Source organism: Elephantulus edwardii, unplaced genomic scaffold (assembly GCF_000299155.1).
Source record: "Elephantulus edwardii isolate Elephantulus edwardi_28Jun2011 unplaced genomic scaffold, EleEdw1.0 scaffold00148, whole genome shotgun sequence".
Lineage (NCBI taxonomy): Eukaryota > Metazoa > Chordata > Mammalia > Macroscelidea > Macroscelididae > Elephantulus > Elephantulus edwardii.
In genome coordinates, this window is record NW_006399898.1 from 6,334,435 (window position 1) to 6,353,931 (window position 19,497).

General features: G+C 49.1%; 2 protein-coding genes across 3 annotated transcripts in view; one reads left to right on the forward strand and one right to left on the reverse strand.

The window, feature by feature from the left end:
* VPS29 (vacuolar protein sorting 29 homolog (S. cerevisiae)) overlaps window positions 1-712 on the reverse strand; it is a 10,938-nt gene extending 10,226 nt beyond the window's left edge. For both annotated transcript variants that reach the window (XM_006894663.1, XM_006894662.1), the window contains exon 1: window positions 618-712. In XM_006894663.1, coding sequence (XP_006894725.1) covers window positions 618-620 — 3 coding nt within the window. In that variant the 5' untranslated portion in view covers window positions 621-712. The remainder of the gene's footprint in view (window positions 1-617) is intronic.
* A 165-nt stretch (window positions 713-877) lies between these two features.
* The window catches only part of RAD9B (RAD9 homolog B (S. pombe)), a 31,609-nt gene continuing 12,989 nt past the window's right edge, over window positions 878-19,497 (forward strand). Inside the window, 6 exon segments of the mRNA XM_006894718.1 lie at window positions 878-914; window positions 2,410-2,480; window positions 5,199-5,351; window positions 5,913-6,027; window positions 11,139-11,238; window positions 15,221-15,327. Coding sequence (XP_006894780.1) covers window positions 878-914; window positions 2,410-2,480; window positions 5,199-5,351; window positions 5,913-6,027; window positions 11,139-11,238; window positions 15,221-15,327 — 583 coding nt within the window.

A 19,497-nucleotide genomic window follows, 5' to 3' on the forward strand; every position in this document is an offset into this window, starting at 1 on the left:
GCTTTGGAAAATATAGCAGCGGGGTGGGGTGCCAGCAGCCTGGGTGGACAGATGCGGGGGTGGGGTGGGTGGCCAGCGGCCTGGGGGGCAGCAGCGGGGTGGGTGCCCAGCAGCCTGGGTGGACAGCAGCCTGGGGCGGCCAGAGCACCCTCCCCAGCCGCCCGGGCTGTGATGGAGGGCTGGGTGTGCGGGGAAAGAGCCGGGGAGCCGACGAGCCCCGGGAAGGCGGGCGGAGGGCGGAGCGCCCCGGCCAGGCCTCGCGGGCCCCTTCGCCGCCATGGCCGGCCGTCTCGGGGGCTCCCCTCGGCCAGAGACCGGCTGCAGCGGCGGGGAAGGCAGCGGGCGCTGCCCGGTTCGCCCCGGGAGACGCGGGGTGACGCCTGCACACCCCGGGACAGGGAGGGGCCTCCTGGGGGACGCCCGAGGCAGAGGCCTTCCCCGGCTGGGGGGCTCGGCCCCGAGGGAGGGGCGCGAGGCCGGCGTCGGCCACCCCGAGCGGGGCCCGGCCTCCCTCCGCCGCTCTCCCCACGGCCCAAACCCTCGCCCGGTCTCCCCGCGACCCCGAGCGGCGGCTCCTCGGCCGGGAGCCAGGCCGCCGTGGCCGCCGCCGCCCTCACCATCCTGTCACTGGGCTCCGGTCAGTCTCCGCCGCCGCCGCCACCCTCTTCCTCAGTCTCTGCAGCGCTCCGCCCACCGCCCACCTGCAACCAATGAGGGACGAGGAGCGCTGGAGGCGGAGCTACGGAAGCCCGAGCCGACCCTGCGCCGCCGTACGCGGAGCGCTCTGCCGGGGCGGGGACAGAGCCGGCGGGGGCGCGCAGCGCGGGGGCGCGCGCTACATCCGGGCCCTCGAGGCCGGCGGGCGAGGGCGGGAGCCATGCTCAAGTGCGCGATGAGCGGTGGCCAGCTGAAAGGTGTGGTGGCCGCTCGGCCTGTCCCGGTCGGCTCTCGGCTTTCCTGTTATGCACAGCGGCCCAGGACCGTTAGTTAGCCCAGGGTGTGCGGCCGCGTGTTCCTTCATGCAGAGTGACCGCCGGGAGGACAGTGAGGGCCTCGAACGGCCGATGGGGCGGAGGTGGGGCATGAGGAGCAGGCTCCTCGCGGGGAGAGGACGCGGCTCAGCGCGGGCCTCGGGGTGTCCGTCCGTGAAGGGGGCCGACAGCGCCTTCGGCCAGTCGCCTGGACCCCGACGGCCGGGCAGCTCGGAGCAGGGCGAGCCCAGGTGAGGGTCCCAGGCCCCTGATCCCGGGCTCGGAGCTGTTCCTACAATTACCAAGACCTGCGAGCCCAAGTGAGGGTCCCCAGACCCTGGTCCCCGTCCTCAGAGCTGTTCCTATAACTACCAATGCCAGGCGAGTTCAAGTGAGGGTCCCAAGCCTGCGACCCCTATCCTCGAAGCTGTTCCTACAATTACCAAGACCTGCAAGCCTGAGTGAGGGTCCCCAGACCCGTGATCCCTGTCCTCAGAGCTGTTCCTATAACCACCAATGTTGGGCAAATCCAAATGAGGGGCCCCAGGCCCCAGACCCCTGTCCTTGGAGCTGTTGCTACAGTTAACAAGGCCTGCAAGCCCAAATAAGGGTCCCCAGGCCTGCAACCCCTGTCCTCAAGGGGCTCGGTTATGGCCTGGTGGAGAAGCTGACCTGACCTTGGGGAGATGCCCAGTCACGTGCATGGCTGAGCCCAAAGATAATGTTCTAAGAACAAATGAGTTCTTCAGCGTTAGAAAAACCAGTAAAATCAACTCCATGACATTGCTTTTTCGGGGACACTTTTCTGTGCATTTCAGTAGCCCTCCACTCTCCGTGCTGGACACTAAGCCATCTGTACAGAGGTTCGTCCACATCTCTCAGTCACCATAACATGAACGTCCCCTGCTGCTCGCCCAGCCCAAGCCCCTTTCAGACGGGACACCTGAGAGTGCTTGGTTGCAACGTCTAGCATCTCTCCTCGGTACCCTGAGGCATCAGAGATGCATTCACACTTCCAAAATTTATTTTTCAGAACTTGTTTTGACTTTGCCATGAAATTGAGTTAAAAAAAAAAAAACACCCAAACACAAAAACCTTCTCATCACTGTACCCATGCTCTATTTTCACACTTTTGTTTTGTTTTGTTTTGTAAATACATTTCAACCAAATTTAAAAATAATACTGATGTGGAAATCAGCTTGCCAGAGCATAGCCATGCAATGCTAGGGCCAAACAGAAAGGAGTGTCATAGGATTTTATTATTTCACCCACTCATTCTGCGAATTTGTTAAGTCTAACGATGTGGCCTTTTGCCAGGAATACACTGTATTTCTTAAAAGCCTATAAAACATTTGTACTTTATGAATTCATCTGAGGGCTTTGAAGGTTCCAGTACTGTGATTTGTTTAGTAACCAGCACCTTCCGTTTTCTCTCTAGTATTTGGGAAAGCGATCCAGGCTCTGTCACGGGTTAGTGACGAACTGTGGCTTGACCCATCTGAAAAAAGTGTAAGTTAAGAAAATGAACTCATAGGCCATCAATTAAGGCAAAAAATAGCCACCAACACCTGTCCAGTCTGAAAGACGCTCTGGTGGAACTGCATTAAGGCATTTGGCTGGAAACCCAGAGGTCTGTTACTCAATCCCACCAGCACCTCCCAGGCAGACAGATGCAGTCGGCTTCTGTAAGATTACGGTCTTGGGAACTAGGGGGCAGTTCCACTTTGTCCTAGAGTGTCCCAGAGTCAGAATTGACCTGAGGACACTGGAGTAGTTGTATTTTTCAGGGAGGAGGGTTCTGGATTGAATGTCACCCAGGAAATTCAGATGTTTGTCCTAGCCCTGTCCCCATTGGTCTTTCTATTACATGTTTGAGTACATGTGGAGGACAGTGAAAATCATGTGGCCACACAATAATGCTTTAAACCAGAAGCCACACATGGATGGCCAGAAAAGCAGGACATGACCTGCTCAAGTGTTTGCAGTTTGAAATTATGCCCACCATGTGAAAGCTGGGCAATTCCATATAAAAATAAAGATTTCCTGCTTAGTTTGAGGCCTACAATGCTTCCAGGTAGAAGCATTTGGATGAAACTCACAGGCGAGACGTTGTCGGTTTATTGCAGCCTTTCTCTCCATTTACAGTGCTGCCTGTCACTTTATGCTTTTATGCCACTGGTGAATTAATACAGTGACTGCTGCAGTGGGCTCTTGTGTGTCAGGAAGTGTGAGGGTGGCGCAGGATAGAACAGGGTTCAGATCCTTTGTTCATAGGGTCGCTATGAGTCATGCTCCACTCCACAGCACCTAACAGCAACAACTGGACCCCCATAAGGACATTGTCATTGTAAGACGTGAGATTTCAACAACTCAAAACGCATTGCTGTTGGGTTGGGTTGGCTCTGACTGAAAGCTGACCCTTTGCCAGGCCTCAAAGGCTGTAAATTGCACTGGAGGCCGGCCCATCTGCCTACCCAGAAGCCACTGGTGGATTCACTCCAAGAAGCACGGACTTTGGGGTAGAAGGGTGATTCCTCACTGACTATTCCACCAGAGCTGGTGGGTTTGAACCGTGAAGAGGCACTGCCTTTGGGTTAACAGTGCAATTTCCATCACACTTGGCCACCAGAGCTCTCTCTTAATTTATATATGTGCGCGATTGGTGGATGATTTATCAACAATCTGCGTTATGCAGACGACACAAACCTGCTTGCTGAAACTGAAGAGGACCTGAATCACCTGCTGCAGAGTGTCAAGGACTGCAGCCTCCAATATGGATTGAGGCTCAATGTCAAGAAGACAAAGATTCTCACCACTGGACCAATTGGCAGCATCAGGATGGATGGTGAAGAGATTGAGATTGTACACAGCTTTAGTTTGCTTGGCTCCATAGTCAACAGTCTTGGCACCAGTAGCCAGAAAATTAAAAGGCGCATTGCCATGGGAAAGTCTGCTGTTAGGGACCTCTCCAAAGTACTGAAGAGCAATGGTGTCTCTCTGGAGACTAAGGTGCATCTGATACAGGCCATGGTCTTCTCAATCACTTGTTATGCATCAGAGAGTTGGACAATGACCAAGGAGGATAGAAGGAGAATTGATGCCTTTGAGCTGTGGTGCTGGAGAATAGTATTGAGAATACCATGGACTGCTAGGAAAACAAACAGATTTGTCCAGGAAAGGGTTAAACCGGGTGGCTCCTTGGAGGCGAGGATTCTGAGGCTCCGTCTAACATACTCTGGACATGTTGTGAGGAGGGACCGGTCCTTGGAGAAGGACATCACGCTTGGGAAGGTGGAGGGACAGCGCAGGAGGGGAAGGCCCTCTATGAGGTGGATTGATTCAGTGACTGGGATAATCGGGATGGGAGTGTCAGAGACAGTGCGATTGGCACAGGACAGAGCAGAGTATAGGGCTGTTGTACATAGGGTCGCTATGAGTCACAGGCGACTCAACAGGACATAACAATAACAACAACATGCGCGTGCACGCACACACGGAGCTCTGGTGGCCTACTAGTGAGAAACTGCTGCAATTCCAAAGGCACACAGTTCAAATCCTCCAGCCACTCCACGAGAGAAAGATGGGCAGTCTCCTCTGAAAACCTGCTGGAGGATCAGCTAGGGGTCTGTTCCAACTCGATGGTGCACAACAACATATATGGAATTCAGTGTGTGTGTGTGTGTGTGTGTGTGTGTGTGTGTGTGTGTGTGTGACATATGCAAATTCAGTGCACACTGTATAATACATTTCATAGCTAGCCTCATTTGAACATACTTAACTGTGATGAAGAAGTCCTCCTGGCTCGGGTTAGGTACGTGGCAGGCAGTTTTTTATAGTCTGGGAACCCCACAGACACTCCTACTCTGCCCTGTAGGGTGCCTGAGTTAGCACTGTCTTCACAGCAACTGAGTTCTTCAAATGTGATATATAGAGTTCCTGAGTGATGCAAACAGTTCATGAACTTGGCTATTAACCATAAAGTCCACAGTCTGAGTCCCCCCACAGAAAAGCCAAGGCAGAAGGCCCTGGTGATCTGGTTCGGAAATCAACCGTCAGGAAGCCTGGGGAGCTCAGCCCCACTCCTCCTGTGGGTCACCACAAGTTGAATCACCTCAGTAGCCCCTGGTATTTATGTCAGCTGTAAGGAGGTAGTTAAACTAACTACTGCTTTTTAACAGCTTCTTTTCCTTTTCTTCTAAATGGCTATTATTTCATTTTCCTCCCTAGTTGGCTCTGAGATCTGTGAATTCTTGTCGCTCAGCATATGGCTGTGTCCTCTTCTCATCTTTATTTTTCCAACATTATCAATGGTTAACTCCAGTGGAAATGAATGCTAAGGACACATCATCATCCAATTTAAACTGCCAGTTAACAATGAAGGTAAATAGAAGTGGCCCAGGTTTTCTCTTGTAGAAAGAAGTAAGTTTGCTCTTTGAGGAATACACATGTTGTTCTTTAGCTTGTTAAAAAAAAACAACTTAAAAAAAAATACTACTTTGTTTTCAGTGAAGGTTTACACAGCGTTTGAGCTTCTATAGAAATTGTCTAATGGGATTTTTTTTCATTCTTTCCATTCTGATTGTCCGGTTTCAGTTACTCTAATTTTCTTGCCTTCGTACATCTTCATCTTTGTTTTAAAGTAGTTGTTCAGTCTTATCTGGGTGATCTTTGGGGAACATTTTATGGTGCTTTAGGTGAAAGTTTACACAGCAAACTAGTTTTCCATTCAGGAATTGATACACAAATTGTTTTGACCCTGTTTATAATCCTTTGACCCTCCACCTTTCTCAGCGTATCTTTCCCGAGGACTGCCTGCTCTTAACAACAGGCCCAGATATTCATCATTTTTAGCTAATTTGCGTATTAATTATAAGATTACTGTGGGCTTTCTTTAAGAAAGAAAATAAACGATAAGTATATATTCTTCTATCACTGTTACAGTCACTCCTGCCTATCTTTAGATGTCTGAATTCCCTTGAGAGAAATGTGGAGAAGTGCAGCATATTCACCAGATCTGATCAATCCAAAGTAGTTATTCAGTTCTTCTGCAGACATGGTAGGTATAATTAAAAACTGCTAAAAAGATTGTATGTTTTCCTTTGTGTTTTTCATATTTGGAGTGTTTCATATTCAAACTTTAGTTCAAGACTTCCCAGTGGCACTCTTACTTAGAATTTGTACAATGTTGCAATCAGACAAATTTAAGTACTTGAAGTATTTTACGTGTTGTTGCCTTAGATGTACTTTTGGAGATACTTGGCGTTAAATATGCACTTCTTTTTCTGACTTGTCAGTAGCTAAAGCTTGCTTGTTTACAAACCCAGATTTTAAGTGGGTCCTGAGTTCTGACAGCTGACTGTGATCAGATGAAATGACCGCCTCATGATCTTCTCTAAGAACACTCTGTGTTGTTGATGTAACCACAAGTCCCCTTAGACAAGAACAGGTTATAGAAACCCCTCCTTCGTCAGCTATGGGGCATCCTCCGTAGTCCGCAGGGCGTTGTTAAGCCAGAGGGGGCACCTCTCTGCTCTTTCTAATCCACCAGCTGCTTCAAGAGAGAAAGATGGGCAGTCTCCTGCTAGACCTGATAGAAGATGAGTTCTAACTTGGTTCTGACTCGGTAGCAGTGAGCAGAGAGGTTTCACACCTCCTGAAGAATGCCAGAACGTTCTATGGAAAGCCTTCGAGGGGACAGACACTGTCGTGCGTGTGCTGACAGGAGCTTGGTGATTGGCCCAATGTATCAGAGCTTGTAACTCCCAGAGCCCAGACAGGAGTACAGGCTCATGAATAGCATGCATCCTTGCCACTGTACTCCTGGTAAAATAGATCTTCTGTTGGAAAAGAACAAGAGGTTACTACGTGGTTTAAAATTAGAAAGGTAAAAATAAAATAAAATAAAATAAAATTAGAAAGGTGTGGTGAGCTCTGGTGGCCTAATGGCAAGAAGCTGCACTGCAATCCCAGAGGCACGTGGTTCAAATCCACAAGATGCTCTGCTGAAGAAGGAGGGACAATCTCCTCCTGTACCAGTCAGATCCAATTTGACGGTACACACACAAATAATAATAATAAAAAATAAATTAAAAAAAATAAATTCTTTTAAAAAATCAGACAGGTGTACATCAGGATTGCATCCCTTCTCTTACGTAGTCTGTGTGCTGAGCAAAGCTGAGAAGCCCCCTCCCAGCCCTGCGTGCCGAGCCCACTGTTGAGGCCATCATATCTGTCCATTTTGTTGAGGGTCTTCCTCTTTTTTGCTCACCCATTATTTTACCAAACATGATAGCCTTCTGCAGAGACTTGCCTCACCTGATAGCGTGTTCCAAGTAAGTGAGAACCAGTCTTAGCGTCCTCTCTCCTACGAATATTCTGGATGTTACACTTCTTCCGGAACAGACTTGTTCATCTTCCTGGTTGTCCCCAGCATATTCCGTATTCTTCATCAGTACAATTCAAAGGCATCAGTTCTACCTTGATCTTCCTTATTCAGTGCTCAGCTTTTGCATGTATAAGGCAACTGGAAAAGTGAGATCTCTAACAAGCCACTAGAAATAGAGATCTGTCATTTGGGAAAAATTATGAATAAAGAAATAAATCCAATTTTGTTTAGAGGTAGAAAATGATTGCCACAGCAGAAGCTACTAAAAAGGAATGTAACCACAAACAGAGGGAGCTCTGGTGGCTTAGGAGGTAAGGAGTTCTCATGTCAACCCAAGGGCAGGCAGTTTGAATCTACCAGCTGCATCTCGGGAGAAAGATGAGCGCTGGGTGCTCCACAGAAGAAAGATGGGCCGTCTCCTCCTGTGCAGTTAAAGCCTCTGAAAATCCACTGGAGGGTCAGCTATGAGTCAGTTCTGACTGGACGGCGTATGAGGACAACAATGTCCGCGATTTTATAGATGACGTAGCATCCGCTAATCGAAAGCATAGCGCTTTAGTGGCCTAGTGGTATGAAGCTGCACTGCAATTCCACAGGTCCATGGTTCCAGTCCACCAGCTGCTCCAACAGGGGAAGGATGGGCGATCTCTTCCTGTGCAGTTAGCTGCCTCTGAAAAGGCACTGGAAGGTCAGCTGTGAGTCGATTCTGACTCCATGGCACACAGCAACAGAAAACATGGGGCTCTGGTGGCCTAGTGGTTAGAAGCTGGGCTGCAATCCCAAGCTGCTACGCTTCAAATCCACCAGCTGCTCCATGCGAGAAGGATGGGTAATCTCCTGTGCAATTTACTGCCTCTGAAAACCCACCAGAGGGTCAGCTATGGCTTGGTTCTGACTTCACACCACACACAGTGGAAAACACCATTTTGCTTGCTGAAAGTGAAGAGGAGTTGAAACATTTGCTGCAGAAGATCAAAGACCACAACCTTCAATATGAATAATACCTAAACATCAGTAAAGCAAAAATCCTCACCACTGGACCAACAAGCAGCATCATGATAGATGGAGAGAAGGCTGAAGTTGTCAACAGGCTCATTTCACTTGGATCCACAGTCCACCCTCAGGGTACCAAAAGATGGGTTGCATTGGGAAAACCTGTCAAGCACCTCTCCAAAGTGCTAACGAGTAAGGATGTCAGCTTAAGACTAAGGTATTCCTGATGCAGGCCGTGGCCTTTTCAGTTACTTCCTATGCATCTGAAAGGTGACTAAGGATAACAGAAGACTCAATGTCTTGGAATTGTGGTGTTGGAGAAGATGATCTTGGAAGAAATAGAGCCAGGTGCCCTTAGAGGCAAGGATGGTGTGGCGCAGAACCCCGGACTTAGGGCATCTTGGGGGGGAAGGCAGTCCTTGGAAGGAGAGGGGAGTCAGAGAAGGCAGGAAGGAGGCTTGAGAGTGTGAGGTTGACACAGTGACTGTAGCAGGGGCTCCAGCCTTTCAGAGCTGAAGAATGCGCAGGATAAGACATACCTGGAATCGGCTGTTGACAGGGTTACTATGAGTCAATGTCACTTCAGTGGCACCTACCAGACAATTGCAATCAAAAAGAGAGTGATTTCACCTGGTGCCCTGGTGGCACAGTGGTCACGGGACCCAGCTCCTCCTCTGGAAAAAATGTGGCTGCCTGCTTCTCCAGAGATGATTGTTGTTAGATGCTGTGAAGTCCAGAGTGACTCATAGGGCGATCTTCAGCGACCCTGTGTCATCCTCTGTGACCCTGTGCCATCCTCAGCCTGGCACACTTGGGCCCGTTGCTGTAGTCATTGTGTCAGTCCAGCTGGTTGAGGTAGACTCCACCTTCCTCTCCCAGCAACACGCCCAGAGCGTCACCATCCTTGCCTCCAGGGAGCACTCTGGCAGCACCCTCTCCTGGACATATATCTTTGTCCTTTTGGCGGTGCACGGGATGTCCAGCACCCTTCCCCGCCACCACACAGCTCCAGGGCATCAATTCTGCCCTCCTGATCCACGGTCTAGCTCTCACAGGCATGGCAAGTGACTGAAACGACCGTGGCCTGAATCTAAAGATTACCATTGGCTTTTCAGTAGCTGATTTTTGGAAGATCAGGCCTTCTTGCTGTCTGTTAGTCTGGAAGGTTCCAGCAACATGCAGGCCTCTACTGCAGAAGGGTAGCCACCATGCATGAAGTACATTGACCAGAAATTGAACATGGGTTCCCAGCACAGAAGACGGGAATTCTACCACTGGACTCTTGGAAAAGAACCCACCGGGCAGTAAGGTCCAAGTGACAAAGTCCCACCCAGAAATACCAATAGTGGGTGAAAGATGGGGAAGAGATCCATGGATTGATGACATTCTGTCCTGCATGGATATACATCCACTGTGTTAACACCATCGCCGTCTTTTAAGTCCTTGTGTTTAGAAGGAATGTGTACTGCCTGGCTGGTCATAGGGTGTAACATGTTGCTTGGTGTCCGCTAGGGAGCAGCAGTACACACATTTCACTAAGGAACAGTCCTGCCCTCGGTTTGTGCACCTGCTACGTACCAACATGAATTTCATTCTTTAACTTGGCTGTGGAATGTCAGAGGAGCCTGGTAGCTCACTTGGCTGCTAACCTCAAGGTCAGCACTTGGAACTCTTCAGCCGGCTTACAGGAGGGAGATGATGCAGGCTGTTTCTGTGAAACCACAGCCTTGGGCCCCCTGTGGGCACTTCTACCCTGACCCACAGGGTGTCCATGAGCTGGCCTTGATGACTGTGGTCAGAGACTGAGGAGAAAGAGTGTTCATTTTTTCAAATTATTTTATAATTATTATTATTAATTTTAATGAAAATTTACAGAGACTTTGGATTTCCATTAATTTTGTTGCCCTTTTCTCCCTGCCCATCCCTCCCCCAGTACACTCTTCTCTTTGAAAAGTAAAAGAAAAAGGGGGAGGGAGAAAAAAAAAAGAAATGTAAAAGAAAAATTCTTTCATTATTTTACAATCCCTCCCCCAGGTCCACTCCACTATGTGGCCTTCGTTCTGGACTTGTCATAACAATAATACCTAATCACATATCCCTTTTAAAGTTTTCTCATCTGTTTCAATTCAGTATACATTATTTATCGCATCTTTCTCAGTCTCCCTCCAACCCTGATGTCAATCCCATTTTACAACAGTGGCATCATGCAGTATTTGTCCTTTTGTGACTGAGATATTTCACTCAGCATAATGTCCTCCAGGCTCACCCATTTTGAATCATACTGCATGAGTTCCTTGGTTTTCAATGCAGCATAGTATTCCATTGTGTGAATATACCACAGCTTCTCTATCCACTCGTTTGTTGATGGGCACCTGGGTTGTTTCCAACTCCTTGCTATTGTGAACAGAGCTGCAATAAACATGGGTGTGCATACAGAGTTTTCATTTTTTTATGATCACAGTTACTCTGTTTTTGTTTTAATTGTTTTATTTTATTACTTTTTGTGTGTATGTACTTTCAAATCAGATCTGACTGGTTCAGGAGGAGATTGCCCCTCCTTCTCCAGCAGAGCATCTGGTGGATTCGAACCTCATACCTCTGGGATTGTAGCTCATCTTGCCATTAGTCCACCAGAGCTCCCTTTTTGTTTTTAAAATTTTTTAAATTTTTAAATTTAAATTTTAAATTGTTGCACATTTCCCTCTCCTCTTTCTTTGATTTTAAAGATTTTAAAAATCATTACATTTTAAACTTAAAATGATTAACATGTTTCTTTCTTCTTTTCTGAGGTATTAAAAGAACTTACAATGTATGTTTTCAAGAAAGTCAGCCTCTGCAAGTGGTTTTTGAAAAGAAGGCGTGCACCAACACCCTTGTGGTTCAGCCTAGGTAAGAAAGTGTGCACCAGTGCTCTGAGGGCTCAGCCAGGGGGAGGGCTTCTCTGCTGGGCTTGCCTTCTGAACAGGGTGACCACAGGGAAGAGCAAACCGCTTGAGCTTCCCCGTTTCTTCTGTTTTCCCCAGAAACTACAATTGGACTTAGAGAAATCACAGTACAGGAACAGGGAGGAAATTCTGAGACAGAAGATAGTAGACAGCAAATGTTTAGAGATGTAGAAGTTCTGAAAATAACTCCATTACTGACTTTCCATATCATCTGGTATTAGGAGAGAATGTCCTGTGGATAACACTGCATACGCGTGGTGCTGTGAGTCTTAAAGTACATCACAGTGTCACGGAGCAGATTCTCGCTCACAGAGGCCTCCCTCTGGTCCCTGAGGCTGGAACTCTTAGTGGAAGCATGCTGCCTCACACTTGCCCACAGAGCTGCCGGTGGATTTGAACCACCAGTCTTTTGGTTAGCCCCCCATCATTTAACATGTTGTGCCATCAGGTTTCGTTTTAAACCACCTGGCACAAGGAAATCTTAGTATTCTGGCATGCGCTGGTCAGATCCCTGGTCATCAGCCACTCTGCAGGAGAAAGGTGTGGAATTGTCCTCCCGTAGGGGTTTCAGCCCCAGAACCCACTGCAGGGGCGCCGGGAGTTGAAATCAACAAGAGGACAGTGGGCTTGCTGCTTCCTGGAGAATAAGCGGGGCCCCTTCGTTGATGAAGGTGCGCTCAGACTTCAGGTGAGCATTAGACATTAATTCAGCTGTCCTGTGAGCCAAGAGATGTCGGCAGTGTGCTTTTCCAGTTAACAGGGCAGTGCTCGTTCCTTGCAGCCCATAAAAAACCACCTGCCAGGGCAGCAAGGTGGAAGGCGAACATCCTCCACTTTCTGTCCTCTGTCCCGCTTGGCAGGAGTAGCCTTGACTCACAGTTTGGTGTGGATCCTTGACTTTCTTTTTATTTATAGCCAGTCTCTCTGTGACTCTCACAGACACCATGCGTATCACATTCTACACTCCTGTAGAATATTTTTCCCGAGGAAACCCTTGGTGCAGGGACACCGGGAGCTCCCACTATTTCTGAGCCCTTACCTACCAGGCAAGGAAGACCCTTTTACCTGTCTTCAGTTGTTGCTCTCTCTGTTCCGTTCTTTTTACTTCTTTTATTTTAAAATGTTTCTTTCATATAATCCCTAATGTGGCTAGAAAGTGACCCTGATTATTTCTTGAGAACACAGGAGGAAGTAACCATAGCTGTATTAACTTCTCTTTCTTGAACCACACAGTTCAACAGTTTCCGTCATAGACTTACGGACACTTTGGCTTTTCCCCAGATGAAAACTTGAATGATAGTGAAAAGAATGGGGCACGCGTGGATCTGGCAGGTTGTGTAGCCTCTGAGTGCAGAAATCACTGGATCTTTTCACAGTGAAAGAGTTCCAGTGAGAGAGCCATGGAGTCATGACAGAAGCTGCCCTCATGTTCTCAGGACCAGGATGTCACTGTGATCTAAGTAACATTTCACCATGTTTGGACCATTGGGACTTTATAGTTCTATAAAAGACTCAAATCTCAGAATAAGAGACTTCTTCCTTCCAGCACCCCTCCCTACCTATCCAGTGTAATTCTGCTATTCAGACGAGGCACAGTTTGGCCTGTTCACTCTCTTCCCATCATGATTCAGAAGTTCCCCTGGACCTCATCCCACTCCTTGTCCACTTTCTTCATTATAAGATGGTTGCCTCTGGGTGTGGCCCAGTTAATCACAAATTAGTCCAGGGCAGACACAGCGCGTGCTTCTACGTGGTTCTTCAGGCCTTTAACCCAGTGCCTGGCAAACAGCAGACTCTGAATAAGTGTTGAGTGTGTGAGTCCGGCCCTCTCCTCAGGAAGGAGTTGAGAGCACAGAGATGAAGTGCTGTGTGTGGTGTCGGAAAGCTGGTTCAGAGCACAGATGGGGCAGGAACTGAAGACTCTCCTTTGTCCTTTGTACTCCTGCTGGCCCTTTAGATCCCTGCAAGTGGTCAACCCCTCAGGGATCTCAGGACAATGTGAGAAGCTCTGGAAGCAAGACTGACCTTGTGATGAACTTGGCCATCCTGAGGGTAGCCAGTGGCCCTTGTCAAGTACAGCTCCGAGGAGTAAAGTCTCACATAGGTGCTGCCACCTGCACAAGGTATAGAATTCCCCCTCACTTAAGGCTGTTGCAGCCACAGGAACCTGTGTCCTCAGGTGACATCCTCAGGGACATACATGTTTATGCCCTAGTCTAAAGCTATTTGTCCTGAATGGTCTTCACCAATAATCTGTCCCTTTTTCAGTTAGGTTTTTATAGTGCTTCGAATGGAGGTTGGCGGGACAAATTGGTTTTCCATGTAACACAATCACCTACCTCTTTTTAAGAGCTCTTGGCCCTGGTGCCACACGCACACGCATACACACGTACACCAGGAGGGCTCCCAGATGAGGCTGCTAGGTGCTCCTGGCATTTTGGCATCAACAGACATTATTAAAAAAGAAACACTGCTAGACCTACGTCTGGCACCGAGATACCACCAAGATTACATAAACTCTAACATCCCATTTTATCCAGCAACATTTCAATTCCTCGAGGAGTCTAGACTCAGTCAGTCATGAAGAGACAGTTTCAGCTAAGGAGTTATGGATCTGAATAGGCATTTTCCAAAGAAAATTTAGAAATAGCTGAGAAGCACAGGACATGATCAGCATCATTTGTCATTAAATCTGATACCTTGCCTCCACTTGCGTGACTCACAGGCCCCTGTAAGACTGAGGAAAGCAGCCCCCGGGGTTTCTGAGCTCATAATCTTTCTAGAAGCAGCCCGTGGACACTTTTGCTCTGCAGAGCAGCTGCTGGGTTCAAACCACTGACCTTTCAGATGGCAGCAGAGCATGTAAGCACTGCTCCACCAGGATATCTATTAGACATTAGAACAGTGCCAGTTATTGGAGTATATCTGAATAAACGCCTTTTTAAAAACGGGCCATGGAGAAGGGGCACTTGAGGTGTGATAGTCCAGGACAGGCAATGAGGGAAGAACACCGGCCGCCGCCAGCCCACAGTCCACCATCCCCGGGCGGGATCTGTCCACCCCAGTGGATCAGAACAGCTCTGTTTGCTTCTGCCTGCCTTTGGAGTATGGTCCAATGCCAAGTGTTTCCTAAATATATGTATCATAACAAAACGTAGAATTAAAGATGCTTCCGTCTGCTGCCTTGGTCACCCTCAGCTTCCCCGGGTCTATAATTTTAGAAGAAGCACTTATCTTGCTCTTCCTTTGACTTTCAGATGAAGTTGCAATTTACAAATATACTAAAAATATAGTTGTTCATGCACAAGAAAAAATAGACACATTTTTCTGAACCCAGGCCAACCAACCCATTTATTTGCAGATTGAGTATTTGAGTCTCAGCAAGTATCTTTATCTTTTTTTACTTTTTACTGTGATCTGAGTGAAAGTTTATAGGGAAAATCGGTTTTACGTGCAGCAGTTGACCCACATTGTTTCCATGTTGATGACCACCCCTCACGGTACACAAGCACTCTTCCCGCGTCCTTCCTGAGTTCCTTGGTTCCATTCACCTCTTCTCTGCCCTTCTGCCTGGCGAACTTTACCCCTTTTGGTCTCGTCATGTGGCTGGTCGTCCTAAGGAGGCGGGGCTTGCCCAGTGTTACTGACCGCTTGATCGAGCTCTGATTTAGAGAAACGCTCCATCAGGCTGTAGAGGTTGTGAATGTTTATGAGAGGGCTGCCTACCTTTGAGTGGCTGACCTCCCACATAGCGGCCCAGCACATGACGCACTTAGCACAGGACTCGTGAGCTCTTGTCAGGGTCATTGGTACCGTCGGGCTGGAAGCGACCCACTTCTGAGACCTGTCTGTTGTGTGGGCCGGCGTTATTGTGGTCTGTAGAAATTATTTTCTAATAAAGCGAGTCCTTTGGTAATCTCTTCTAGAGTGCTTGCGGAAGCAGTTGTTCTCTTCACATCCAGTCAAGAGGAAGTGACCCTGGCTGTGACTTCAGCGAGTGTCTGCCTCAAGAGCTCCAAGGAGGAGGCGATGGGTAAGGACGCTGTCGGCCTTGCTGCTGGGACGGCTTAGCAAGGACGAGCGAGCGGCCTGGTGGGTACTTCTGTCTACAAAGCGGAGACTGCTAGCGCGAAGGAGGCCTTTCCCATGAGGAGCTGACACAGTGGCTGCAGGACTGAGCACACGTACAGCCAAGACTGAACGTGGCGTGCTGTGGGGTAGCTGGGACCGTGAGTGTGGCACGGAGATGGGCAGCCAGGACCATGAGCTTGGTGCAGGGCTGGGCAGCTGGGACTGAGCGTGGCGTGGGGCCGGGCAACTTGAACTGTGAGTGTGGTGTGAGGCTGGCCAGCCGGAATGTTCAGGTGTTCTGTTGTTGTTGTATAACTTAAGAGATAATAGAAACGTAACACATCAGTGAATAAAATAAATGACTCTGAAATCCAGGTTGTAAAGTTAGGGTGGATATTGAAGAAAATGTGTTCTCAACTAACATTTTACAGTCTGCGGCTCATCTTCTGCCACCCTTCGTGTTTAATATTAAATAACAAACAATTAAGAGGCAAGCAGTCCAGCTGGTATGACTTTTTTTTAAAATTTTGTGTGCGTGTACCGTCAAATCAGATCTGACTGGTACAGGAGGAGACTGTCCCTCCTTCTCCGGCAGAGCATCTGGTGGATTCAAACCATGCACCTCTGGGATTGCAGTGCAGCTTCTTGCCATTAGGACACCAGAGCTCGCCAGCTGGTATGATTTTTGACCACATGAACTTTGTATTAGAAATGGAATTTTACTCCAGATGGGGACACACAGGGCAGAAAGAAAATAGGACTGCAGCTTACTTCTCCCTGGAGTTAATGTGGATGGAGTGAGAAAACGGAGCACAATTAAATCAGGAGTCTGGGGATTAGAAAGATTCGCTAGAGTTGCTGTGGACAACTCTGAGCTTTTTCCTCAGTGATGGAAGCAAAGGAAGAATAAAAAAAAAACAAACACAACCCAACACACCAACCAGAAACCTAGAGGAGAAGGAAGTGTATTGTTTTTAACGCGAAACCAGCAGAGCCAGGGCTTAAGTTGCCTTCTTTAACTTGTAGTGCTCAGATGTGCCAATTCTTGTTCTGAGTGGCTCCGTTTTGAAGGCATTTGTACTTCTTAACTCCACGAGAGACACACTATTGTCCTCCTCCTACACATGAAGACACTGGAACTGAGCAGTCAGGTGGCCTGGCCCATGACACCCTGTTAGCAAGTGGTGGTTGGGATGTGGATACAGATGGTGTGGCTGCCTGTTCAGCCCCTCACTGCCTCCCTGTGACTGCTTTTCTCACATCTCATCTGCGTTTGTTTCTTTTCTTTTTATTAAAACAATTAAACAAACTAAAAGATTGTGATGTAGGTCAAGTTCTACCAGCAAATACGTTCTCCGTTCACAGGCCGGACACACTGTGCTGTACCACTGATTGCAGTCAGTTCCCACTACCCATCACTACTCACCCAGCTTCTCTGTCCCCTGCCTTTCAGGTTCCCTGCTTCCTCCCCACAGTGCCTTTCCTGGTTTCTGAACTTTGTCCTTTGACCTTGACTGGTTGATTTGTTTTAAGGACTACCCATCTTCCTAGAGTTAGGGCTCCTTTATACAGCAGACTCTATTTTGGCTGAAAATGGAGCCACAGATCCAGGTTCAAGTTTCAAGGACGGCTATAGGCCTCGGCCTCATGGTTCCACCAGCCTCCCCCGCCCAGGCAGTCTGTCACCTCCAGTCCATTCTCTGTCAGCGTTGAGGAGTGCTTGGTCCGGAAAATGCATGTCTGGCCGGTGAGTGTGTTTCCTTTTCCATCTCACCATCACTGAACAAAGATGGCCGGTTAGTAACCAGGGGACGCGGTCCCTGGTGAGCAGCTTTCTAGTTCAGGTCCGCTTGGCTGGGGACCCAGGGCTTTCACTTGACTGATTCATTCAGTCTGCACCACCACAGTGGGAGTGCTGGAATGGAACTGTAAGGCAGGAAACAAATTCCTAGTATTTATCATTGTTCTTTCTACTTACATAACTCACATGTAAAGAACAAAATTAATGATGTAGAAAAATAAAAACGCCAATTGACCAAGTCCCCTGAGCTCAGGCAGTAGCAGTTGCTTCTGAGTGGCACTAAGGAACTCGGACAATGACTGGGTGGCATTGATATATATAAGCACTACGGAAATTGGGTGATGACTGGCTGGCATTGAGACATGTAAGCATGAATGCAGGCATGGAGCTCTTAAACCCAGCCAACCCCAGAGGAGCTTAGCTGACGGGCGATGGAATAAACATTTCCCCCATCGGCCCCAGGTGCCAGTGCCCAGGGGTCAGGTGGTCCGTGGAACTCTGCTCCATAGGCTCTGCCCCCAGTCAGTCACTAGACCTTTCTTCTGTGTGGCCTTGAACTGCCAACCTCTCAGTTACCAGCTGAGCACCACTTACTTCACTAGGGATCATCCGTAGATATGATTTCCTTCTGTTAACAAGGTTTTATTACCGTGTTGAAAAGTCGTTTGTACCTCAGGTATGGTTGCCTCATGCACGTAGGCACGCGGTCCCAGTCCACCAGCTGCCCTGCGTGAGAAGGTTGGGCAGCCTCCTCCCGTGTCAGTAAGTGCCCTGAAAACCAGCCGGAGGGTCAGCTGTGTTCTGGTTCTGACTTGATGGTGGTGCACAATAGCAACAGCGTACACTCCGCCCAGAATGGAAGAGCAAGCCGCCTGGATCGAAAACAGCACGGCGGCTTCTTGACGCGTGAAACTCGAGTCACCACATGCGTGGATTTCAGTTGTTGCGTTGTCAAGTGCCATCAAGTCGTAGACGACTCATAGCGACCCTGTGAACCCCCAAAATATATATGCACTTGGGTGGGCCGTAGTTCTCAGGGGTTTGGATGGCGTTGTCATGGATTGACTGTGTGCCCCTAAAGTGCATACATGTGGGGATATGTGTCGAAGCTATGCAACAATCTCTGGTGACCTCATAAGCCAGCTCTTGTGGCCTGTTGTTGTGTGCCGTCAAATCAGAACCAACCCATGGCTGACCCTCCAGTGGGTTTCCAGAGGCCGTCAATCACGGGGGTGGAGAATGCTCATCCTTCTAGCACAGACCAGTTGGTGGATTCGAACTGCATGCTTCTGGCATTGCAGCACAGCTTCTTACCAGCATGCCGCCAGTCTCCCCTCTCCTTGCCTTGTGGCACAACAAAGAGAACTGTGGGTGGGATGCAGGAGGCCTTTGTTCCGTCCCACTGAGGTCGGTAACACCTCATATCTCAAGAGTTGATGGAGGAAGGCCAGCCTAGAAAGGTGGGAGAAGGCTCAGAGCCACACGGAAGAGCTGCCTGGAGGGGTGTGCATCCTTTGAACCCGCGCCCAGCGTGCACCTGGACGCCAGGGGAAGCCAGGACACATGGAGTTCCTGAGAGATGTTGGCCCACAGGTGCTGAGGGACTCTGGCACTTTCCTCCCTAGCCGTCAGAGCCTGGGCGCTTCCCAGGCAAAAGAGTAAGTTTCTGTTTGTTAAAGCCACCCATCTGGATGTCTCTGGAGTCTGAGCAATCGAACAGGACAGGACTGGGTTCTGGGAGTGGGCTGCTGCCCTGACAGGTACCTGAAATGTGGCGCTGGCTTTGGAACTGGAGAGTGAGTAGCAGGTGGCCGTAAGTGCTTACAGAGAAAGACTAGACTGAAGAGGCTGTTGGTGGCACCCAGCCATCGAGGCCGCCCAGACAGAGGCTTAGGAGGGGAAGGGTGAAGGTGAACACTGACATCGGAGGAGGCACTGTGGACAGACGATGGTGGAGAAGTACCTGGAGACTCAGAACCAGGAGACCCGAGCTGAGGGATGCCCTGGGCGGTTCGCCATAGCGCCGGGAGCATGGTGCAGGCTGGTGCACTCTGGACTAGCCAGCCTCTTCAAGAGACCACAGAGCCTGGAACACTGTCCCATCTGAAAGGACAAGGCTGTAACCTCTGGGGTCTCAAAGTGTGGGACCGTGGCTTCTTGGCTTCTCAGGATGGGAGCACAGTTTTAAAGAGACGATTCTTTGCCACGGTTCCAGAGTGTGGTACTGGATGGAGCCACTGCCCAAAGCTGAGGTAGCAGGGCGGCCATGCCCAAGGAAGCAGAAGGAAGGAAGGATCCAGACACAGAACCGCCCTCTGAGTGGGCCTGGGA